The sequence below is a fragment of the Thunnus thynnus genome, chromosome 9, assembly GCF_963924715.1.
Source record: "Thunnus thynnus chromosome 9, fThuThy2.1, whole genome shotgun sequence".
Taxonomy (NCBI): domain Eukaryota; kingdom Metazoa; phylum Chordata; class Actinopteri; order Scombriformes; family Scombridae; genus Thunnus; species Thunnus thynnus.
The window spans coordinates 12,174,801-12,198,785 of NC_089525.1; the positions used below are offsets into that span (position 1 = coordinate 12,174,801).

Consider the following 23,985-nt stretch of genomic DNA (forward strand, 5'->3'; position numbering starts at 1 on the left):
ATTATTTTCAATTAGTTTTGGAGAAACTACATGTGTGAGTTATGCCTAATTAATTTGGGCGAGAGACTTTAGGAGTTTTAGTTTGTGAATGGAATAATTAGAATCCCATTTCTCAAACACAGTGAGTTAATGTGTTTTTTTCTTCTTCTTCTTCTTCATCTCATGTCCAGGTGCTAATGTGAACAGGGCTACAGCCAATAATGATCACACAGTAGTGTCTCTGGCCTGTGCTGGAGGACATCTGGCTGTGGTGGAGTTGCTGCTGGCACATGGGGCGGATCCTACACACAGACTCAAAGTAATACACAGACTCATGGATTAAGACCAGTGAGCATATTTATGATTATCCTTTTGTGTCTAATAACACATTATTGACATGTGTGTTTTGTCTTATGTAGGATGGTTCGACCATGTTGATAGAAGCTGCTAAGGGTGGCCACACTAATGTGGTGTCCTACCTGTTGGACTACCCCAACAACATCCTGTCTGTCCCAGCCCCTGATCTCTCCCAGCTCACTCCCCCCTCGCAAGATGCCTCTCAGGTAAACTGACCAGCAATAAAGCCTGCATTTAGCTTTAACACCTTTTTTATTATTGCTCTTCTGGGGAAAAGTCGTTTTTGATGATTAAAACTAACACATCCCCTTCTGTTACAGGTTCCTCGTGTCCCATTCCAAGCTCTCGCCATGGTGGTGCCCCCTCAGGAGCCTGACCGAGCCCCATCAAACATTGCCACACCCCCACCTGTCTCCAGCAAAGGTAATCAGTGCTGCAAGTCCTGTCACTCTTTTGAGTAAACTCATGAAGTGGGTGAGCTACAGACTTCATTGAGCTAATTGTCTCCCCTGTTAAATGGCATTTTATTGTTAATCCAACCTAACCCTCGCTCCGTCTTACGTTCAAATACAGGCGTGTCCAAACAGAGACAGGCAGCCCTACAGCCCGGTGTCCCCAGCTCAGTCGGCCGGGGGCCTGAAGCAGAGCCTCTGCCGCCCTTCCATTTGTGCCAGCCTCTAGAGTGCATTGTGGAGGAGACGGAGGGTAAGCTGAACGAGCTGGGCCAGAGGATCAGCGCTATCGAAAAAGCCCAACTTCAGTCGCTAGAGCTCATTCAGGGGGAGCCGCTCACCAAAGACAAGATTGAGGAGCTGAAGAAGAGCAGAGAGGAGCAGGTAATCCATCATCCACTTGAGATCCGCTCTCATTCTTCTCTTCAGTATTTTAATTAAAGTGGATATTACCTTAAAAGCCAATTTACACTTAAATGTTATTTTACATGCACAGTAGCACAGTATCAGAAGTTAAGTCTGGTCAAACAAGGATGTGGCTGTTGTCCACTTAGGTGCAGAAGAAGAAGAAAATTTTAAAGGAGTTGCAGAAGGTAGAACGCCAGCTGCAGCTGAAAACACAGCAACAGTTCACCAAAGAGTACATGGAGGCGAAGGGCTTAAAGGAGGAGCAGGAGGCCGGACAGAGCCAGGGCCCCGGCCCGGGGCCTGGAAGTACGACGTCTGCTCCAGGGCCCCTTCCCACCACACCAGGTGCCCAAGTACACACCAGCTCCGACACGGATGAAGAGGCCAACAAAGATGAGGAGCAGCCAGGAGAGGAGGGGGAAGAGGTGACACCCTTAACAATTTTGTTTTGTTGTTTTTATGTTAGATTTGACTCGTTTAACACTGTGTTTGTAGACTCCAGATACTTAAAGTGTATTCTGTATCTTTTTCAGGAGGAGGAAGAGGAAGACGATGATGAAGAGGAGTGTTCGGAGGATGAGGTGGAAGGAGAAGAGGACGATTACACCAAGCTTCCTCAGGTGGACACAATTCTCTACAGGGATGGGCCACAGCCGCCACAGCAGCCTCCTCTGCCCCCTTCACCACAGGCCCAGCCCCAGCCTCCCCCTCCGCCTCTTCAGGCTGCCTTCGTTCCTATCCAACCGCTGCCAGACTACAACCCTGCAGACTACCCGGGAAGTACTAGCCCAGAGCTGCAGAGGGTACTGGTAGGGCAGCAGATGCTGGGCCAACAGCAGCAAGGCCAGGGTCAACAGTTGGCTGGGTTAGGCCCAGGAATGATACCTCAGCAGGCCCCAGATGGGCTCATGGTAGCCACACCTGCACAGACGCTCACAGACACGCTGGATGACATCATGGCAGGCAAGTGCATGTCTGCAGTTGACTTGAGGGAACATTAAATCCCTAAGCTGTCTGTTTGTATAACTTTTGTTCTTTTTTTTTTTTTGCTATTCCAGCTGTCAGCAGCCGCGTGCCCATGCTGAACACTACAACCTCACCCACACCCCTGTCCCAGCCGCCCACACAGACGCCTGCAAACATCGCCTCACCACCCTCTGTCCTACCCCTCTATCCCTCTGTTGACATAGATGCACATGTAAGACACTTTGCCATTTTTGCCACTTTTCCAATCGATAGAGATCTTCAAAATATTCAATGCAATGAGTACCCTGCTGAGAAACTTTGTTTTCTCCACAGACGGAGAGTAACCACGACACGGCGCTGACACTGGCATGTGCAGGAGGGCACGAGGAGCTGGTGTCTGTTCTCATTGCACGAGGAGCCAACATTGAGCACCGGGACAAAAAAGGTATGTAATAATGAGGTGTTATATTAAATCGGGCACATGAAAGGGACTTTCAACAGTTTGACAGACAATAGAGGGCTCTCCTTTGATGATTTTGATCAAAAATAGGTGTCTCATGTTTTTGTAATCAATAAACCCTCATATTCCCTCTGTTCTCCACAGGTTTTACTCCTCTGATCCTGGCTGCCACTGCTGGCCACGTTGGAGTTGTGGAAGTGCTCCTGGACAAAGGGGGTGACATTGAGGCTCAGTCAGAGAGAACCAAAGACACACCCCTCTCCTTGGCTTGCTCTGGGGGACGTCAGGAGGTAAACACATTCATCCTCAATCTGCCTTCACAATATTGACATTTCTTTGCAATGTTTTCTTGACTTTAACTGTGTTTCTTAAATATCACCTACGTTTTTATCAGGTGGTTGAGTTGCTGCTGCTACGGGGAGCCAATAAGGAACACCGCAACGTTTCAGACTACACACCTCTTAGTCTTGCTGCCTCTGGGGGTTATGTCAACATCATTAAGATACTCCTCAATGCTGGGGCTGAGATCAACTCCAGGTGAGGGACGAGGACCTCAATAATCACATTGGCCTGTTGGTATGAGTGGAACATGGCAGGTTCAGTTTTAGGAGATAATCATTCCTCTGAGGTTGAATGTGACAACATTGTTTCAGTTGAATTTGTCAGTTTTTTAAACTACACAGTGCCAAAGAAGCACAGCATCTCTGTAAAAATTGCCTTTGGGTTTTAGTCGCACCCAAAAATAAAAGCATAGCATAGAAACAGTAAGGCTTCAAAACCAAGGCTTTCTAGCTGCTGGTGCTACTTTGATAAATATTACTTTGGAAAAAGTGAAAATGCATGTTGTTGTGCAATATATATATATTTTTTTACTGAAACCAAGACAAATATTCTAGATTATAACATTTAGCAAAATAATTGACTAATTCTGCTAGCACATGCAAAACATTAAAATGTTATGTAAAAAACTTAAAGGGTTTAAATATGCAGCCTGAGCTGATTAAAAATGCTAAAATGTCTCACTCTGAACACATTCATTCAATTTTGTACATTAAACAGTTGAATGTTTCATTGAGTTTTTTGGTGTCTTTATCATACTTTTTTTTTTACTTTCTCCCCAGGACTGGTAGTAAGCTGGGAATCTCTCCTCTGATGCTGGCAGCTATGAATGGTCATGTACCAGCAGTGAAGCTGTTGCTAGATATGGGCTCGGACATCAACGCCCAGATCGAGACCAACAGAAACACAGCTCTAACCCTAGCCTGCTTCCAGGGGCGGGCTGAGGTCGTCAGTCTGCTGCTAGATCGCAAGGCCAACGTAGAGCACCGTGCTAAGGTGAGGAGTCTTGATCACATTCACCAAGGCACACAGACTTCCACTTAGCAGACTTATTTTATATCTGTTTAGGGCCTATACAAGCTGCACCCATTATTCTAATTGCAATGGCCCATTGTTAAAAATAAAGCCGTGTTAAACATTTAATAAATGTTGGAGAAAACACAATGTGTTGTCTTCCACTTAATAAATGCAAAAAATATACCTGGTTTTCTATTTTTGACACTGTATCTGCTGGCTATATTGATAACTGATTCATCACTTCATGCAGACTGGTCTTACTCCTCTGATGGAGGCAGCGTCAGGAGGTTATGCAGAGGTGGGTCGAGTGCTACTGGATAAAGGCGCTGATGTCAATGCTCCCCCTGTTCCCTCATCCCGAGACACTGCCCTTACAATTGCTGCCGACAAGGGCCACTACAAGTTTTGTGAGCTGCTTATCAACAGGTTAGTGCTCTGCTATGTCTCTGTACAGAACCATACTCTTGTTTTCTTATGAGATGATCCTCTGTCTTTTCTGCTGTTGTGTGAATTAGCTTTTAGTGTTGCTGGTTCCTTTGCAACTACTGATTGCACACAAATGGTGCTTTTTCAGTCACATCACGTTTGACGACATAAATTCAGCCCGTTGCCAATGTATTCATCCTGTCTCCCAACCTAATGAGCTGCAAAGCCTTTCTGTGACTCTTAATGTCAATACTACTTCCTGTCTTTGCAGAGGTGCCCATATCGATGTACGTAACAAGAAAGGGAACACGCCTCTCTGGCTGGCGGCAAACGGCGGTCATTTTGACGTGGTCCAGCTCTTGGTACATGCCAGTGCTGATGTGGATGCAGCCGACAACCGCAAGATTACCCCACTCATGGCTGCTTTTCGCAAGGTGCAGAGTAATCCTGATTTTTACTGTGTCATATCACATTTTAGCAAACCTCTGATTTCTAACCATACAACTTGACATTTTAGGGTCATGTAAAAGTGGTGCAGTACCTTGTGAAGGAGGTCAACCAATTCCCATCAGATATTGAGTGCATGAGATATATTGCCACCATTGCTGACAAGGTAGGTATTGATTTCCCTCTCAGTCATTAGACCATTACATCTCTTGGAATCGACAGATGATTAAAATGTTAGTAGAGCCATAACTCAGGCTGTTTGTCCCCTGTTGTTGCAGGAGCTGTTGAAGAAGTGCCACCAGTGCATGGAGACCATTGTCAAAGCCAAAGACCAGCAGGCAGCTGAGGCAAACAAGAACGCTAGCATTCTCCTCAAGGAGCTAGACCTGGAGAAGGTAATGTCAGATCCTATGGCTGTTGTTTGGTAGGTCACAGCATCCTCGATTGACTGTATGGATAGAGACAAACATACTATTTACACGGCTCTGTGATGTTCACAGTCTCGGGAGGAGAGCAAGAAACAGGCCCTGGCTGCCAAGCGTGAGAAGCGCAAGGAGAAACGCAAGAAGAAGAAGGAGGAGCAGAAGAGGAAGCAGGAGGAAGAGGAAGGGCAGAAAACTAAGGAGGAGTCCTCTGACATGCAGGAGCAGAAGGAAGATTCAGCTGATGGTAACTTTTTATGACTTTTGCTCTAAGATGGAGACTTTAAAGATTTTCAAGACTTAAAGTTGTATTGTACTTGAATTAAGTCTTTGGTAACTGTTCCTGTCTCAATTCAACTTATTTTTTCCCCTCCTCAGAATCAGAGGTTCCTATCGAGCCTCCCAGTGCAACTACCACCACCACCATTGGTATATCTGCCACTTCCACCACTTTCACTACAGCTTTTGGTAAGAAGCGAGCAAGCGTGGCCACTACCCCAAGCACCAATCGCAAGAACAAAAAGAACAAGACCAAGGACTCTTCGCCTAATGAACCCATCATATTACAGGATCCGCAGGTGAGCACTAATTCTTTTGAGGGGTGTAGTGTTTGTCTTTGGTGATTCACAATGTGCAAAGATTTCATATCCAGACTAGATGTACTTTTTATCTATGAAGAAAGCTCATTATGTTTACACCTGTCTATGCTTCTTTTTTGTTAGGTTGCACTAGCACAGCACAAGGCTGACAAGAACAAGATCCATGGTGAGCCACGGGGTGGGGGCGGGGGAGTGACTGGTGGTAACAGCGATTCCGACCCCTTGGATAGCACCGACTGTGCCAGTGAGAGCAGCAGCAGCGGGGGCAAGAGTCAGGAGCTCAACTACCTCCCTGACCTCACCTCATCCGCCTCCTCCTCCTCCTCCTCTTCCTCCTCCTCCTCTTCTTCAGTCCCCTCTTCAGGAGCGGCCCAGGCCCATCTGCCTGGCCCAGAGAAAAGACACTGTCCTCAGCCTCTGACTGAAGGCAAGGTGGACAACAAAGTCACAGTCTCCATCTCAAAACCAACGCAAAAGTGAGTCCCCGATGGAGCAGAACATATATGTCATGTGAAATGTCTCTGTGTGTGTGTGTGTGTGTGTGTGTGTGTGTGTGTGTAGCTGCACACTTAGGTAGAACAAGCAGAGCTTTAAAAATGTTTTTTATGGGTGGACTATTGGCAGTAAATTTTGTTAAATTTGCAGACATATTTTCATGTCAACTGCTAGCTTATTTCAAAATGTAATTCAGGTGTCAACCAACATGACATAACCAGATTTTATCTTCATTCTCGTGATCCAATTTAACGTAAGCTTTGCCGGTTTTGTTACAGAGCTCTGGACACGAGCGACTCAACCTCCAACTCCCTGCCCTCTCCATTCAAGACCATGGCTCTTCCCGTCACTTCACCCAACAGTAAGCTCAGCCTCACAAGCCCCAAGAGAGGCCAGAAGAGAGAAGAAGGTTGGAAGGAGGTGGTCAGGAGGTCAGTGGTTCAATTAATCATTTTAAAATGTCTACATGGAAATTGTTTTAGTTTATTGTATACATCCTGAACATATGCATAGCTTACATACACAGCTAATAAATCTGCATTTGTCTTTGCGGGGACATAAAATGACATTTCACTGCTTCTTTTGAAGATCAAAGAAGCTGTCTGTGCCAGCCTCCGTTGTGTCCAGGATCATGGGCCGAGGAGGCTGCAACATCACAGCCATCCAGGACGTGACTGGAGCTCACATCGACGTGGACAAACAGAAGGACAAGAACGGGGAGAGGATGATCACCATAAGGTAAAATTGATGCCCTCTGGTGGTCTGTAAACACCACTGCAGCTGGAGAATAACAGATGGTTAGATTCATAAAACATGTCAGTCCCTTTTGGATCATGTCATTCATTCCCACAATGCAACAGTCTTAACAACTTGGTTTAAAATGTCTGGACACTAGGTTCGATATAAATAGAATTCAGGAAATAATACTTTTTATCCTCTTAATATCTCATTATAATTAGATAACTCTTTTTGGCAGTAAATCTGATGTCAGAGTCATCACCATATCAGTATCATATATACTAAAACTGAAGAAAATATAAACAAATCTGCATAAATAAAGTGATCAGCACTCTTAAGGCCTGTAAGGTTTGGTTAAAATTTTCACACAGAAAATTTTGTCTCTTTCATTACAAATATGGTAGATAGAGGAGGTAGACTCAGTTCCACATACACAGCAGACTTAAATCAAATGTTGATCAGGCCAGCTGGATTCCAGTCACACTGGTATGACCAAAAAAAAAAAATTCTGGTCTCAGCATGGTGGATGTGGTGCCTGCATGTTGGTCCACATTGTAATGGTAAAAACAGTAAACACACATTTTTGCTGTTGCCAGTGCGCTAAGAAACTAGAAACAGGCTCATTGCATGAGAACAATGATGCACCAGTGATAGAAGAGCTAAAACTGTAGACACCAGCAGCAGGTTTAATATCTGCATCTGCTACAGTCCACTGGAGAAACTGGCTTTTGATCAAGTAAAAGCTTTTAACTGCAGTGCAACCTAACCAAAACTGAGGACCAGAAAAGGGACCATACTCAAACTTCATCACTAACTTTTTTTTGGTTGTGCTATGTGTAGTTTTTACAAAATTACTTTGAGAAACGCTGAATAGCAATTTCAAATTTCAACCATTAGGTCCCGGAGGGGGCACTTTGGTCTGTCATAAAACTTCATGGGAGTTAATTATGTCATCACTTTTGATTTGTTACACTTTTTAACAAAAGGTTATAGTCTTCTGAACAAAGTGTCCTTTGTTATTGCAGAGGAGGCACAGAGTCTACAAGGTATGCAGTCCAGCTGATCAACGCTCTAATCCAAGACCCAGCCAAAGAGCTTGAGGATCTGATCCCCCGGAATCACATTAGAGCCCCAGGCTCTAAAACGACCGCAACTTCCTTCCCCAGCACCACAGGGGCCACCAGCGGTTCAACCACTGGGCCAAAGGCCCTGAGCTCGTTGGTCACCTCAACAGGCGTCTCGTTCCAGCCCTCTTCATCCTCGTCTTCGTCCTCCTCTCAGGCAGGGGGAAAGATTGGGAAGGGGTTGTCATCAAACGTCAGACAGCCTTTCCCAGTATCTCTGCCTCTGGCGTACGCCCACCCCCAGCTGGCTTTACTGGCTGCTCAGACCATGCACCAGATCAGACACCCTCGTCTACCCATGGCCCAGTTTGGTGGCACCTTCTCTCCTGCCGCCAGCACCTGGGGACCCTTCCCTGTGCGACCTGTGAGCCCTGGCAGTGCTAGCAGCTCCCCCAAACACAACGGAGGAACCAACAGCACTGCAGGCCAGGCCAGGTCCAACTCGACCCAAAGTGAGCACAGCAACACAGCCAGCTCAGGAGCCCCAGTCACGACCACCAACACCACCACCACCAGTGCTCCTAATACATCGTCAGCAGCAGCCTCGCCTCATACCCCTAATCCCACCCCATACAATCCCCAGCCGAGTGTCCCCACCCCTTCCTCCGTCAGAAAACAGCTCTTCGCCCCTGACCCCAAGCCCGCCGGTGTCACCCCTGTGTCTGTTGCTGCCACTGCTACTAGTGGCAGCAATGCAGTACGAGGCACAGGGTCCCCTGCACATCACAGTTCCACTACAACCACCGCTAATGCCCTTCAGCACTCAGTCGGACCCATCTCACAGCCCCCCCTCCAGCCAACTAAAACGGAGCCCACTGCCGTTGCCCCTCCTGGAAAAGACAAGCCCTCTCTACCTGTAGAGAATCAGCCTGCTTCTGTCAGTGAGAGCATCAACTCTGTGGGTTTCACTGCCCCTGCCATGGCTTTACCTCCCAAACCAGAGCCACGGCAGCAGTTACCTCCCCCTCCCTCCTCTGTACCGTCCACAGAGGCACCACCACCCCTCCTCAACCCGCAGCCCAGCACCCATCTCCCCTCAGTACCTCCTCCTGTCCTCTCACACAATGTTGCACACCCCAACAACACTGTACCCCACTTCTCAGCCCCAGCGCCCAGAGTCTCCCATCGTATGCAGCCACCAGGGCCTTACTATTCCCTTCCTGAGCAGCAACAGCAGCAGCAGACACAACAACAATCTATGTTTGTGCCCTTCAACGCTCAGCAAGAACCCCCTAAACAGACCCAAAACCAGACGTCTCAGCCCACAAGTTTGCCTCCACAGGCCCAAGCCCAAGCTCAAGCCCAGGCTCAGGGCTCCCTTCAGGTCTCTGCTAACCTGGGGATGATGAACGGTTCCCAGATGCAGCATGTGGCCAATGCAGGCAAGCCTCAGCAGATACCCCCCAACTTCGGTCCTGCAGGCCTCTTCAATTTCAGCAGCATCTTTGATAATAATAACCAGGTGAGATGAAGTGACCTCTACAATGTAAAGATGGGCCTGACATCACATTTAGATTTTGAGCTGCAGTCACCATATTATGCATAAGTCATGCTAGGAAAATCAAGGGGACACTATGTGCAAGTATGTTTACACACATCACTCATCATTTGGTCGCTGTCAATTGTGCTCACCTTGCAGGTGGGAAATAATCAGGTGTGGGGTGCATGCCATCTGCCTGCTCGCTCGCCCCCAGAGCAGTCGTACTCAGCCCCACCAGCCTACATGAGTATGGGCCAGATGGAGAATATGATGCCCCCACCTCCTCCAGACAGTTCCAAAGCCCCTGGCTACCGTTCTGCCTCCCAGAGGATGGTCAACAGCCCCATCGGTACGACTGATTTCCTTTTTTTAGTTTATACATGATTATTTTGTTTATTTATTTAACCCCAACATTAAATAGACTGTAGTTAAAGTATTCTAAAAAAGGCAGGTAGTGTGAAAGAATATATGCAACAAGTTATAATAAAATCAAATGTGTGTGAAAAAAGTAAAACTGAAATACAACTTTAGACAGAGTCTACAGTACAGGACATCTACAGTAAGTCTGGCATAATCAAACAAAATGCCTCGACATACAGCCTTGTATTTACTTGCACGGTAAAGTTTTTTGAGGCACAGTTTGCTTTATCTGCTTTATATTGAACTCTCTCTTCAATTGTTTCCACCCACAGCGTTGACCAGCTATGCCACCAGTATCTCTGGCAGTCCAGTGTATCTGCACGGTCATACAGCAGTTGGCACGCCCTCATTCAGCAGACAGCACTTTTCCCCTCATCCCTGGAGTGCATCCACATCAGGTATTAGCCACAAAACCTTTTGTTTTGTTGTGATTTTCTTCCAACTTTTCAGACTGAAATTATCATTAACATATTTTATGTAGAGTAGCATTTTTCTAACACTTCTTTTCACATTGTTTTTTGTCTTCTGAAACCCTTCAATCCATGTTTGACATATCTGCTCTCATTCTTGTTTTGTAAAGCAATGTGCAATTTTTAAGGCACTGTGCAAATGAATGTTTTGAGAAATCTGATCCACTGCTCACGCTATTCCTCCTATACTGTCTCTTCTCTACCAGGTGAGTCTCCTGTACCGCCTCCCTCTACAGTGTCATCCTCCACCCTTTCCACTTCAGCCGTGGCCCCGCCTCCCCAGCCTAAGCCAGGCAGCTCCTCGCAGCAGGACCGGAAGGTTCCCCCACCCATCGGCACAGAGCGGCTGGCAAGGATCAGGCAGACGGGTTCAGTCAACCCACCTCTCCTCACCACCAGCTACACGGCATCTGTTGGACAGGGAGGCATATGGTCATTTGGTGTTGGCAGTGCTTCAGGTGAGAACTTTGTTTTGGCATTTTGTTTTTGTTTATTAAAATTGATACTATCGATAAAATAGCATCAACAGGGATTTAATAAGTGCAATTTAAACATGACTTCAACCACTCATCTCAATCTGCTACTTTTATATCCATTGATGAGGCTATAACCTCTTGTGTGTCTTCATGCAGAGGCCATGTCTGGTTGGTCCCAGCCACTGATGAGCAGCCACATGATGCATCCTCAGCTGCAGGCAGAGCAGTCAGCCTTCTCTCAGCACCAGCCCATGGAGCAGGACGACACAGGCATCGCAAACCCTGCTAACAACTACCACCAGCCGCAGCATATGCCCAACAGTTACATGGACTTCCCAAAGGTAACACAAAGCCATAGCTGTGTACAAGATTTAACCCCGTACCTATTATGTGCTCTTTATAACCAGTTTTCTGTCATTGTCTGTACAGGGAATGCCTATGTCAATGTATGGAGGAACCATGATGCCCCCTCATCCTCCCATGGCAGAGGGACCGGGGGGACCGATGTACAATGGTTTGCACGCAGGTGACCCCGCATGGAGCCCCATTATCAAAGTGGTCCCAAACAATGCAGATAACTCAGACCCACAACAGCAGGTAATGTCCTCTTTTATTATATTGTCCAATCATATGCTTAGAGTTTAACTATATATTATATATAACAGTCAGATATAATATTTGACTTGATTTGTTTTAACACATCTTGCTCCTCTCTCCTCCTTCAGGTGTGGCCTGGTACCTGGGCACCTCATGTGGGCAATGTGCACCTGAACCACGTCAACTAGACGGCGTCCACAGCAATCAAACGCACACAGCATGACCCACAGCGCAAACATGACATACCAACTGACAAATATGACCGATTAAGACAAAGAAAAAAAGAAAAAGTACAACATGTTAACTTTAGTAGAGACCTGAGAGTGCAGAGCAGGGGTTGAAGAATTGGAAGTCGACACCATTCTTTGATGTGCCTATCTCAAAACAAGGAAAGAGGAAACTGGGCGAGAGCTGTTATCAGTGTCCCAATGATGCAAACAAACATGCGCGATCACCTGTTCAACAGGATCCATTCTCTGCGTAGTTTAGCGATTTTGACTTAAACCCACATACACCGTTCTTGGGCTGCAGGGGGCTCAACATGAAGTAGCTATTTAAACTTGGCCCAGAACTAGATGATGATTACCTAAAGAGAAAGAGAAATCAGAACCTTTTAGAGTGGTAAATACATGTATAATTGTTTACATACTAAAAAGGGTTAAAATGAGAGTAAATTTCATGTCGTATAGTGGCTCTACTTTATGTAGCCTGTATTAATGTGAAATATTTACCTTAATATTCAATAAAAAGATTGAAAAGTATTTGTGTGTTTTGTGAAACACAGTTCTTTGTTGTCGTGTTTGGATCGAACATTTATCTAAGCCTTCAACAGACATCAAGAACAAGTACAAAGTTGATTTAATGATTTTATGTGTATTTCTGGCTCCTCTGGGCGTCATCTCGTAATTGTCATCTTCACAGCCAGAGTCCTTGTGCAATCTTGAGACCTGTCTCTATGGTTTCAAATTGACCTTAGAGAACCATCTTTTTTTTGGTTTATTTTTAATCGACAATGACAAAGCTGGAGGGTGTCATTGAACAGGATACATGTGTTGGTGAAATTTGACTTAAGACCAAATACAAAAGCTAAAGGAGGTGCTTCATATACACAGTACAGCAAATGTTCTTTCTTATTGGGGGTGAATTTGAGAAAAACATGTTTCCAACCAAAATGACACAACTCTGCATGCTATATTTGAGATTCAATGGTGACTGGCACATTAAACTTTACACCAGGGGTTTTCAAAATATGAGACTGTGGGCCTCCCCTCAAACAAAGCTTGGAAAAAGGGGACCCCTGACCCCCTTCTTAGTTTACCTGCTTAGTTTTGCACAGTTCCTGGATGCCTATGGGATCGTTATTGTTATTTGATCCCATAGACCCTCAACATTTGAGCCAAGATAACCTAATACTGCTGTATAACATCAGACTAAACCAAATACATTTAAAAAGTCTGAAGACATTTATTAGTTTCTGACTCTGGGAATGTGGGAAGAACAGTAAAATTCCCCAAAATTACTGTATCTCTGAACTATCTCTGACCAAATCACACACATTCAGGCTATTCTACGTGATCTCCTTTTAATTAATGTAATATTTTTTCACCTCAATTCACTGAGCCTCCCCTGAAACTGTTTGGAGCCCCCCTGGAGAGGCTCACCTCCCACATTGAAAACATCCGCTTTACACAATACTCCGCTTAGTGGTAAAAGTGATGGACAAAAATAGTGGAGATAGTGAGGACACCATAAAGTTCATACAAAATAATGCTTACATTATATGTAGAATGTAGTTAGTTCTCATTTGGAAGAACAGTTCATGTACAGGTATAGTGATTTGGTATTTATTCAAGAATAAATGACCATTCATATGGTTCCCCTTCCCTGCCTTTGAAATGGCAATATCCCTAGCTGTTTCACTATTGTGGAACCATATTGTAAATGTGTAGAGCAGCACACCTTAATCAACACTGACATTTTGGAAACAACATATATAATTTCACCTTTTTAAAGTTTGAGAAAAGCTTATTAATTGTTTAGCACAACACATACATAACAGACGACAGAGGTCAAAAGGGGGGTACATTAAAGTCAATGACACTGGTACCTTTCATTCCTTATGGGACCAGTGTGTAGGATTTAGTGGCATCTAGCGGTGAGGTTGCAGATTGCAACCAACTGAATATGCATCAAACCATTTTTTTCCCTAGGGTGATGAGGTCATGACCCGCCCTACTCTGCCTTTGATTGGCTAGTACTCGTTGCCTTCGTTCGTTGGGTTGGTTAGGTTTAGGCATGAGGAGTGTGATTGGTTAGGGTTAGGGTAAGAATATCTGGGTGAGCCAATCAGAGGCAGAGTTGGGCGGGTCATGACTTCGCCATCCTAGGAAAAAAAATATCGCGACCCGCTCACTATGTAGATATAAAGGGCTCATTCCAAAATGACGAAAACACAACGATTCTTATTCCCATGGGATTATACACTAATTAAAACATACTTCTGAATATTGTGTTTCATTTCTGCCAATTGATCCCCCTAAATCTTACACACTGGTCCTTTAAATACAATCACCTCTATTATGAAGTATAACGGAAGTGTAGTTCATTACTTCCTGGGTTCATGTGATTTTTGCAGTCCAAGGTAAGCATGGCGGCAGCTACAACACCAGCGGACCCAAAGCAAACACCTAAAACACCGCCGTCAGCAGCTGTCCCGTTTGATTTTTCTCAGCCTCCGATTATCGAGGGATTCAACCCTTCACCGAGGTTTAAAGATGAGACCCTCAGTGAGAAATTCAAGAGAAAGACCAAGGAGAACCCGTTCGTCCCAATAGGTGAGTTACACAAGTCTGCGGGCAGCAGCACAGTCAAGTTATACAAGCAGCAATAACTCTTCATTCATACTACCCGAGGAATTGTTTGTTACCAAGTTAGCTTAAAGAAAAATGTATTCTCCAGTTTGTATGTCACAGCTAGAAAGCATTCGTGTTGTTAATGGACAACTTGCTTACATTTTAGTTAATAGCAGCCATATTATTATTGTTTTCGTGTCTGCTTGACCCTTTGTTCGAAAACTCGGTAGAAAAACGGTGCCCTGAGTGACATTTTTCAAGGGTCAGTTTATACAAATGACCAAAAAAAGCATTTTCTAACGTTGTATATATTGAGCTTTTGAGAGATATGTTGCACATCTCGTTTAATTTATACACTTGGTTTCTCTGCAGTTTATTTTAGAGCAGTGGTTCCCAGACTTCTTCTGTGACTTTAGTTCCCTAATTAAATTCATATTCCTTCTGACAGCAGACATTTGTCATAGTAGGAAAAGCACAGCTCTACTTAATAACATCAATGACTGCCCTGTTCTGTTCCAGCAATTAATGTTATTAGTTGCACCTGTATTTGACTAATCTGCTATGACACAGGTCTGTTAAACTTCAGTTTCAATATTATCATTGAGGCTATTTCTTCATGGAAATTGAAACTGCTGACAGTTGTGAGCCTGTAAAGAAAAAGTTGTTTTGTAAAGAAAAACATTTTTCAATGTTTAAAGCACTGCACACAAGATTAAATTTCCATCCATTGTGTTGTGTGATGAATGGTGGCCACAGTATCCCAAAATCTCAGCATGTCTAGATAGATACCACCAGGGTTTTTATATGCGTTTGAAGGGAACAGACCCTCAGTGTTAGAGCATGTTAGGCCGTCATCTTCCCATATTTAAACACTGACATTAGATGTTGTGTTTACTTGTTTTCCAGGTTGTGTGGGAACAGCAGGAGCGCTGATTTATGGTCTCCGTGCCTTCCATCAAGGGAAAACCAGACAGTCCCAGCTGTTGATGAGGGGCCGAATCTTTGCTCAAGGTTTCACCGTGGTTGCTATCATTTTTGGTGTCTTGGCGACAGCTCTAAAACCCAAGCAGTGAAGAAGGACCACTCCCACACCACTGCCACCCAATGAATGGACGAACTGAATAATGTATTATACATTTCCAACATTGTTCAGACACCTACGTTAAGGCCAACACTATTTATTGTTTGGAAAATGAGTCATGATGATAAAATATTTAGCTTCAGGCTAGCACGATGGAAGAACAGAGTGTAAGCTGCTCGTTAGCAGAGCGAGTGAGCGAGCTGTATTTGACAATTTGTGCTGTAATAGTTTTAAGGCATAAATGTGATTTATATCTCTTGCTCCGTGCCCTTCTGAAGGGTTTCATTTCCAATACATCCCATGTATTGTCACTGTGTAACACATCTGTGTCTTCAGATATAAAATTTAATTTTAAACTGTGTGTGCTGTATGTATCTCAGATGAAACATCAAGTATTGTATTTAGTGTGCAACTTTAAAAGGTTATTTAGAAAAATCACTGGATAAGTTTCATGTGAAGTTTTTATATTAATGGCCTGGGTGAATAGATCTAAATGGGAGGAAGATTTTAGACCGACAGGCCCACTGTCAATGTCCACCCTATAGCAAGAGCTGCAAACATTAGCTGAAGAATGGGACTTTGTGAAGTCATTTTACCTGGGCTGAGGTATATTGCTGCGAAGAAATCAGAGTTACACTATCATGGAATAAAAGAGACACAGTATTCACTGTGTACCTGTGAATCTGTTCTTGCTTCTTGGACTCTCCATATTGTGTTTTTAATATTTGAATACTGTAAATTGTGGGTATCTTCCTTAAATTTCACAGTAGCACAGCCTTCAGGAATGTGCACCTGAGAATATGTAAGGGTGGATATCGGCTCTGGGCCGTACACACAATTTTATCTCCTCACACATCAACTGGACAAAATGATTGGCAACAGAAGCTGGGAAACATTTAAGGACAAACAAGTGTAGGTGATCATACTCCATTGTCTTTATTTTCCAGTTCCCTTTTAACATTCACTTTTTTTTTTTCAGTTTTCATAATGTCCAAATAGGCAACATGTGAAACAATGTGTAGACATTACTGTGGAAATTGACACCTTGTTGATTGCTGTTTAAAAAATCTAAAAACATATAAGTGTAACAGAATAATGCTGCACGAAATGTACCAACACAATCAGTGAAATAAGAAATCGCACAAGCCGTTAATTCATGCGAACTCTGGAAAATTTAGATGACAGCAGAAATCTTTGGTTGTGAATACTTTTTGCTGAAATTTTTGCCTAATTGGGAGGGAAATCCACCTGGCTGAATACTCAAAACTGGAGCAAGAGCAAGATCAAAAAGGCCACAAGCTTATGTATTTTGAAAGAGAAAAAAATACGTTAGCTATCTTAAATACGTAATTAGGGTTATAAATACAACAAAGTGTTTGTGTATATGGTTCTACGTTGTTGAGAGGCATAAGTGGTTACAATCTAATCTGTAATAGTGCTCAATAAGCAAGTGGCTGACGTCGACCAAATATGCAAATTTATAAAACAACTAAAAATTGTGCATCCAAAATATTGGCAGAGGCATGCAAGAGAGTTGACCTAATGATCCATAATTTAAAAGGGGGAAGGAAAGATGATTAACTTACAGTAGCAATATTTTCTTAAGTGTAGCAGTGATAAAACTGACCAGCTAAATGATGTCGTAACAATAGAGCAGTCCTTCATCTTCTCACAAGAGTGAGGTTAAGTATATTATTTCAATATAACAGGCAACAGGAAAGGCGGGAAGTTTTCAAAGGTTATAAAACATACCAGGTATTTTATGGAAAAGGAGCGTACAAACTCTTCTGATGCGACGTGAGGTTAAAACTGAAAAAAGGCAATGTTTCTAGAACAAAATTCGCCCTGAAAAGCTCCTCTAGCGAACTAGAGGTGTCTGTTTGAGAGAGATGAGGACAGAGCGCATTCGAGAAACATCCTTTGCCTGTTTGTTGGTTTTCGGATTGAAGTCGCACAGACGGGCTACTCTCTCCCATGCCGATCCCGGACTGTCGCCGTCGCTCTCGGCCAAGAAAGCCTCCTCTGATGCTCTGTAGGTGGGGAGGGAGATCAGAGGAAGATGTGAATGAGACCTGATCGTGAGACGTGTTTCAGAACAGTTTCCACAACAGCAAATCCGTCTGAGCCAAACATGACGCTCAACCACAAAAGTTCAATCACATGAATAGCACCTGTGCATAAGACACACAGTAAGACCATGCATTGTCCTACCAATCACACACCCTTGTTGGAGTCAAATTGAAAATATATATCTTATCAGCCCGCCGTAAGTTTATGTAACAATCAAATACAAAAAAAAATAATATCCCAACTTAGGCCTTCAAAGACAGACCAGTATTTTTAGTGTTGGGGCATGCGTCAGGTGAATATATACTAAGAATAATTTGGGGTAGGGCATACAACATTAAAAAGCATAAGAATTCTAAACCTACACAAAGCCTATAACATCAGAGTTGGGCTGTTTGTAGAAAGCCTTGTCAGCAATCCTAGTGCGCAGGCAAGACCAAGAAAGCAGGAAAAAGAAGGAGAAAGGAGAACAGTTTCAGTGTCAAACAACAAGCAAAGAAAAGTTAGGGTCTGCATCAAAAAGGAACCATGTAAGCAACTGAGAAACAGCTCTAGTGAGATGGAAATGAAACTAAATGATTTTAGACTAAATACAATCAGTCTGTACTGCTGTAGTACACTGCATCTGTATTTTAGGCAGACTGCTTTGGTGGATGAAAACTGTGCTTTGCTTTCTTCTGTTTGCATTCCTTCTAGCTAGCTAGCTTCCTGTTTCTTTTTTTTTTTTTTTCCTCCAGGCGTTTAACTGGACATTAATATCTCATCAGAGGATCGTCTCTCAGTGCTTGCACAGACACAGAGGAAGAAATTAGCCAAAATCTAAAGCCACAGATGCAGAGTGATACCGTGTCAGACTTGGACAGAGTCTGTTGGAAAGTGTGAGAGAAGAATGGGTTAGCTTGGTCAAGAAAAGGAAAGTTTTTGAAAGCATTAAGTATAACACTGACAGCTACCGGACTAAAATGACCCTCTTTATGTAGCAGACATTCACTAACATAGCAGGTTGCTTTTATACAAATTACAAATCTAAAAATCTGATCGGCACACACATTTCTGATTATTATTATTATTATTATTATTATTATTATTATTATTTCAGGCAGCTGTTATATATCTCTCCAACATTTGATCCCTTGATGCAGTAAGGCCAGTATCATTGGTTCAGTTTTCAAAATATCCATGTATAAATTCACCTAATGTGACAAAATCTTGATGATACTGTTGACTCAGAGTGTCTCAGATAGACTTGTCATGCACTATAACAATAAGACTCTGAATGCTTGTTTACGTATGTTATGAAAGGGAACTTATAACACTTGAGTTGTCAGTCTGAATAGAATTAGTTCAGTATGGTGATCACATCAGGATGTTAAACCAACTGCTCCTCCTCTGTAAGTTAACGGGAGACATGTCAGACATTAACCTGTTGTTGGCCTTGTTCTTCTCCATCTGCTCGTTCTGGTGTACATGCCAGTCCTCCAGCTCCTTTTTGGCTTTCTCTCTCCACTCTGCCTCTGCCGCCTTAGATGCTGAGTCTTTGTTAGACAGAGAGCAACACATTCAGAGAGTCCCCAGAAGAAGATCAAATTTAGGAAAAGAACTGACGTATTATTAGCTTTAAGTGTGACACAATCAGATCAGCTGTATCATTGGTCTTAAAGGTAAACTGCACAAAGATACGTAGCGAAATGACAACGAGAGAGTGACTCATTACGTCTACAAAGTAGGAAGTGTGTTACACAGTGTGACTGATTCCCAGAGGAGGACACCATTACTCACCCAATGCTTCAAGGCGTGTCTTCTGCTCCTCCCTCCACTTGCGTAAACTCTCCGGCTCTTGCCTCTGAATATCAACCTGGGCGATAGCTGCATAGCTGTCTGTCGGGCCATTGGACTCCTTTCAGGACATAAAACATTTGCTCGGTTACAAACAAGCTATTTCAATAAAAAACAAAAAAAATCTGTAGATTGTAAATCTGTTCAGCACATGTCAACATACAAGAATGCCATTATAAAAATAAAGAGATAGAAAAAAAAACAGCACCTAAATCAAGAATCACAGCCATGTAACAACATCCATTATAAGACTACTATAAGACAAAAACAGAGATCTAATGCATTCCAGTATTAGCCCACTACTTTTCAGTGAAAGAGGACAGAAAAGAAGATAAATTCATAAAAAGAGAAGAAAAAGGGAACTTCAATTCAATACAATACAATTTTTATGAGATGGGCTTGTTAATCCACTCCTCCACAAATCTCATATGGTAAATGAACTAAAACTGGTTGCCAGATTTTTAGAAGAAATATGCGCCAGCAGAGAGGCTTTCCATTGGTAAAACCTTGTATAATTCTCTGTACCACTGTGTTACTGTTGGGGGTTTGTCTTTAATCCACTGGAACAAAATACATCATTAACTTTTTTGTTTTTGTTCTGTTTGGTGTTTTCTTTTTGTTGTAGATTGTTTTCTTTTTAAATTGTATGTGTTTTGAAAATTAATAAAATATATTTAAGAAAGAGAGAGATAATGAGACTCACACACAGACATATAGAGGGACAGAACAAAAGACTTACCTGATGATTTCTAATCATTTTAGGTTGTCTGTTAAACTCACCTGAAACATATCCCCGTTCACTGTGGCAGGCTCCTCCTCGAAACCGTCTAACATTGTCAGAAGAAAACAAAGCTGTATTTTTAATATATGATTCTTGCAGTGTTCCCAGTTACCTTTTCTCACCCTTTCTCCTCACCTGGGTTATGTTCACTAACTACTCACTATGTCGGAGTCAGTTAGAAATGCAGCAGCACCTGTTTGGCCACTGCTGTTATCCGGGCAGCTGTCTGTTACAGGACAGGTTTTCTAAAAGATTATAATCAGTAAACATGGTTCTTGTTATCTCGGTTATTACTATAAATAAAATTCTTGATTGCCACAACCAGTGTCAGTAAAACGCAACACAGTATGTCATTTCTAGCGTTACAACGTCAGGATGATGTGTTGTTGAATTGCTGCCGTTTAGCCACTAACGTCTGTTGTCGGTGTGCTCCGCCGTAAGTTAGCTGTATGAGTTTAACGTTATCTGTTATGATCTAGTAAGATAATATAAAGTGGCCTGAGTTACTACACTAGCTCCCAGTGTGTCAACACTAGAGATGCCATTGTTATCATGGACAGTGCCGTTGTTTGCTAAGTAAGTTAGCTACAAGTACCGGTGGTCATGTTAGCTTGTTGGGTTGCTAGCTCTAGCTGACATTAGCTCAGTCACAAACTTGCCATAGTTGGTCTCCTGCTGCTGCTCAGGAGGCTGTTGGCCGTCCGCTCCCTCCAGCGCCCCAAACCCGTCTCCGTCGTTCTCTATCCCCGCTATCTCACTCTCCTGTTGGGCCAGGAAAGCTGCGGCTGGGTCCTCCTCAGCCGGGTGTGCTCCGTTGTCAGCCATCTTTCACAAAAGTGTTTACAAGTTTAACTGAAGCTTGTAGCTAACGCCACACAGACGGCTAACGTTAAATTAGGCCACCGGTTTTGCGACGTTAAAACAACTTAACTGCTTCACTCCAATAACCAGACTATGCCGAGTAGACTAGTGTTAGCAACCGGGCAAATAATTAACTGAAGTTAACCGGGTGTAGAAAATCTAAGCTTCGACTTCAGGCCCTCAGTGATGATTCATGATTTCTCCACTTGTTCAGTCAGTATGATGATGGAGCAGGGCAGCACCCTGAAGGTACCATTTAACATTTGTTGCAGTTTGCTGCCATCTGCTGGCCATTTCATAGCCTACACACTTCTCCTTCTGATGCATTTCTTCAAAAACATTAGTATCTTGAAGTGATGTTTTAAATGCAGCTGGTATTACTTCTATCTTAGAATAAATACATATTTTTTTCATATTATTCAGACAGGGAAGAAAAAAAGAACCAACATGTTTGGCTTGTCCAAACACTCATGTTGATGGGGCTTGCTGCTTGTCAATTTCTTATGGTAAAAAATGTATTTTTTGCCAATTAAACCTGGGAATAGTTTTAATGGGATATAAAAGATGGGAGGGAATGGGCAGAACTAGTAGATCTATCTTTTAATAGTGGTGAAAGATGTATTTGGATTCTTCATCAAGTAAAAGTTGCAATACCACAATGTCAAAATACTCCACTATTAGTCTGACAGAAAAGAACAAAAATCCAACATGTTTGGCTTCCTTAAATATCACACAAATGTCAATATATATCTTTCTTAACTCCTGTTATTTACTCATGTGGATGGGATTCTCTCATTGGAGAAATAATGCTTGTCAATTTCTCATGGTTAAAAATTTTGTTAGTTAAACCTGAGGATAGTTTTGATGTGATAGAAGAGATGGGAGAAAACAGGTCTGTATATAGCTCTACCTTTCAATAGTGGTGAAAGGGGTAGTTTTCAGATCCTTCATCAAGTAAAAGTAGCAAACCACAAGGTCACAATAAAAGTTAAAGTCTTTTATACAAATGTGTACTCAAGAAAAAAGTACATGACTAAAATTGAACAAAATATCCTTTCTTATGAAAAGTAAAAAGTTATCTTGTAAAACAGCACCTTGCAGAGAAAGACAGACTGCACTCAACTAAATAATAGTTTGTTTTTACAACTTTATTATTAATGGCCTGTGATTAATGTATAAAGCCAGAATCTATTATTTAATGAATAATAATAAAACCATTTGTAAACTTTTAAACCCTTTGTAAAATGTGCCTTATTAGAAAAGTGACTGGACTGGAAAGTTTATTTCATAAAAATGCATATTTTTAAGCTCATTATGCGGTCTGTATACAAATGATTATGTTGCAAAGTAACTGTAAAGTAATTTATCTTTCAGATGAATGTAGTTGAGTAAAAAATAGAAAATTCTCTCTGACATGTAGCAGAGTAGTAGAGCTGCAACAATTAGTCGATTAGTTGTCAACTATTGAATTAATTGCCAACTGTTTTGATAATCGATTAATCGTTTGGAGTCATACTTTAAGAAAACAACGTGCAAATTCTCCAATTACAGCTTCTCAAATGTGAATATTTTCTGGTTTCTTTAGTCTTCTATGGCAGTAAACTGAACTTTTTTGGGTTGTGGGCTGTTCGTCAGGACAAAATTAGACATTTGAGGACGTCATCTTGGGCTTTGGGAAACAGTTATTGACATTTTTCACCATTTTTTGACATTGTATAAACCAAACAGCTGAGCCATTAATAGAGAATATAATTGTCAGATTAATCATTAATGAAAATAATCGTAAGTTGCAGCCCTAAACAGTAGAAATATACAGAAACATAACACTCAAATAAAGCAGGCTAATGCATCCCACCTCTCTCTCTCTCCCTCTCTGACTGTCCTCTCTGTGGGTTGGTAGAAACCATTTTTCATTGTTTTTAGACTGCAGAAGACTTTGGGAACCGTTTAGTGTTTTAGATTGTTTGTTTACTCCCTTTAATGAAGTTTGGTCTAAAACTGCTTTTATGATTTGGAGCAGGATACATAAAATCAATGTGGCAACTTTTAAATTTCATTGTAGGTGAAGCTAAACTGTCTATATACATTATGTACAACTACTACTACTACTACTACTACTACTACTACTACTATATACATCACCAGAAAGAAAAGGATAGAAGAAAAACTGTGTGCAGAAATAGTCCCTGTGTTCATCTGTCTTGTAAAAGCCAGAGTACTAATTGATTTTTGATTTTTTGTAGTCAGTGGTGTTACAATGATGTCATTTGTTCAGTGGTGGATGATGAAGTCATATTTAATGATATTTTTTGTATTGTAAACAGTCTGCTGCTCTGATTCTTTGAATGTTTCAGTGATCCTGTGAATCAGTGACATTTTATTGAAGTTGTTTCTAAAAGTCAAAAAGTCTCTCTCTCTCTCTCTCTCTCTCTCTCTCTCTCTCTCTCTCTCTCTCTCTCTCTCTCTCTTAAATATTCAAATAAGCTTTATTGGCATGACATATCAGAAACCTACACTCACCGGCCACTTCATTAGGTATACTTGTGCAGTCTAATGCAAATCAATACAACAGCTCTGCCATAAATTTTACTTTTACGAAGCTTATACATATTCAGTTTTTGTTGACATTATCAGAAATGGGATAATTTCTACTTTATGTTTATTACTGAGGTCGTAGTGGGTGGTGGTGGTGGTATACTGGAGTGCGTTATGTTGAATGGTGTTTCTAATATTCTGTCCACTCCATTAACTTACATAAAGGGGGCAAAATATTAGTCACACTTTTCTTCTGACAATGTCAACAAAAACTGAAAATGTATAAGCTTCATAAAAGTA

General features: G+C 42.4%; 3 protein-coding genes across 13 annotated transcripts in view; 2 read left to right on the forward strand and 1 right to left on the reverse strand.

The window, feature by feature from the left end:
• Positions 1-12,433, forward strand: part of ankhd1 (ankyrin repeat and KH domain containing 1) — a 32,203-nt gene extending 19,770 nt beyond the window's left edge. For 7 of the 8 annotated variants that reach the window (XM_067598884.1, XM_067598883.1, XM_067598887.1 and 4 more), the window contains exons 13-39: positions 171-298; positions 399-542; positions 657-759; positions 910-1,172; positions 1,343-1,621; positions 1,730-2,159; positions 2,255-2,394; positions 2,496-2,607; positions 2,767-2,912; positions 3,017-3,159; positions 3,744-3,957; positions 4,229-4,404; positions 4,676-4,838; positions 4,922-5,017; positions 5,130-5,246; positions 5,352-5,520; positions 5,652-5,851; positions 5,996-6,348; positions 6,646-6,798; positions 6,956-7,105; positions 8,131-9,691; positions 9,869-10,058; positions 10,402-10,527; positions 10,806-11,057; positions 11,232-11,416; positions 11,505-11,672; positions 11,801-12,433. In XM_067598884.1, coding sequence (XP_067454985.1) covers positions 171-298; positions 399-542; positions 657-759; positions 910-1,172; positions 1,343-1,621; positions 1,730-2,159; positions 2,255-2,394; positions 2,496-2,607; positions 2,767-2,912; positions 3,017-3,159; positions 3,744-3,957; positions 4,229-4,404; positions 4,676-4,838; positions 4,922-5,017; positions 5,130-5,246; positions 5,352-5,520; positions 5,652-5,851; positions 5,996-6,348; positions 6,646-6,798; positions 6,956-7,105; positions 8,131-9,691; positions 9,869-10,058; positions 10,402-10,527; positions 10,806-11,057; positions 11,232-11,416; positions 11,505-11,672; positions 11,801-11,860 — 6,221 coding nt within the window. In that variant the 3' untranslated portion in view covers positions 11,861-12,433. The remainder of the gene's footprint in view (positions 1-170; positions 299-398; positions 543-656; positions 760-909; positions 1,173-1,342; positions 1,622-1,729; positions 2,160-2,254; positions 2,395-2,495; positions 2,608-2,766; positions 2,913-3,016; positions 3,160-3,743; positions 3,958-4,228; positions 4,405-4,675; positions 4,839-4,921; positions 5,018-5,129; positions 5,247-5,351; positions 5,521-5,651; positions 5,852-5,995; positions 6,349-6,645; positions 6,799-6,955; positions 7,106-8,130; positions 9,692-9,868; positions 10,059-10,401; positions 10,528-10,805; positions 11,058-11,231; positions 11,417-11,504; positions 11,673-11,800) is intronic. The other variant, XM_067598885.1, reaches the window with a different exon arrangement.
• A 1,838-nt stretch (positions 12,434-14,271) lies between these two features.
• Positions 14,272-15,961, forward strand: higd2a (HIG1 hypoxia inducible domain family, member 2A). The gene is made up of 2 exons (XM_067598911.1): positions 14,272-14,506; positions 15,431-15,961. Exons 1-2 carry the CDS (start codon positions 14,320-14,322, stop codon positions 15,595-15,597), a joined length of 354 nt encoding a protein of 117 aa, XP_067455012.1. The 5' UTR covers positions 14,272-14,319; the 3' UTR covers positions 15,598-15,961.
• A 555-nt stretch (positions 15,962-16,516) lies between these two features.
• On the reverse strand, positions 16,517-21,398 carry cltb (clathrin, light chain B). 4 transcript variants are annotated; one of them, XM_067598907.1, is made up of 7 exons: positions 20,949-21,398; positions 20,289-20,335; positions 19,452-19,569; positions 19,096-19,207; positions 18,518-18,538; positions 18,038-18,091; positions 16,517-17,635 (listed from the first exon to the last, which is right to left on the reverse strand). In XM_067598907.1, the coding sequence occupies exons 1-7, from the start codon at positions 21,112-21,114 to the stop codon at positions 17,464-17,466; spliced, it is 690 nt and encodes a 229-aa protein (XP_067455008.1). In that variant the 5' UTR covers positions 21,115-21,398; the 3' UTR covers positions 16,517-17,463. The 4 variants fall into 4 exon arrangements, with proteins under 4 accessions (XP_067455008.1, XP_067455009.1, XP_067455010.1 ...); XM_067598908.1 differs by lacking the exon at positions 18,518-18,538 and having other exon boundaries at positions 20,949-21,397; XM_067598909.1 differs by lacking the exon at positions 18,038-18,091 and having other exon boundaries at positions 20,949-21,396.
• Between the last annotated feature and the right edge of the window lie 2,587 nt (positions 21,399-23,985).

Coding starts and splice junctions, on each gene's coding strand:
- higd2a (XM_067598911.1), top strand. CDS start 14,320: ATGGCGGCAGCTACAACACCAGCGGACCCAAAGCAAACACCTAAAACA. Junction 14,507..15,430: donor GAACCCGTTCGTCCCAATAG/GTGAGTTACACA, acceptor CTTGTTTTCCAG/GTTGTGTGGGAACAGCAGGA.
- cltb (XM_067598907.1), bottom strand. CDS start 21,114: ATGGCTGACAACGGAGCACACCCGGCTGAGGAGGACCCAGCCGCAGCT. Junction 20,336..20,948: donor GCAGCAGGAGACCAACTATG/GCAAGTTTGTGA, acceptor TGACAATGTTAG/ACGGTTTCGAGGAGGAGCCT. Junction 18,539..19,095: donor AAGAACAAGGCCAACAACAG/GTTAATGTCTGA, acceptor ACTTTCCAACAG/ACTCTGTCCAAGTCTGACAC.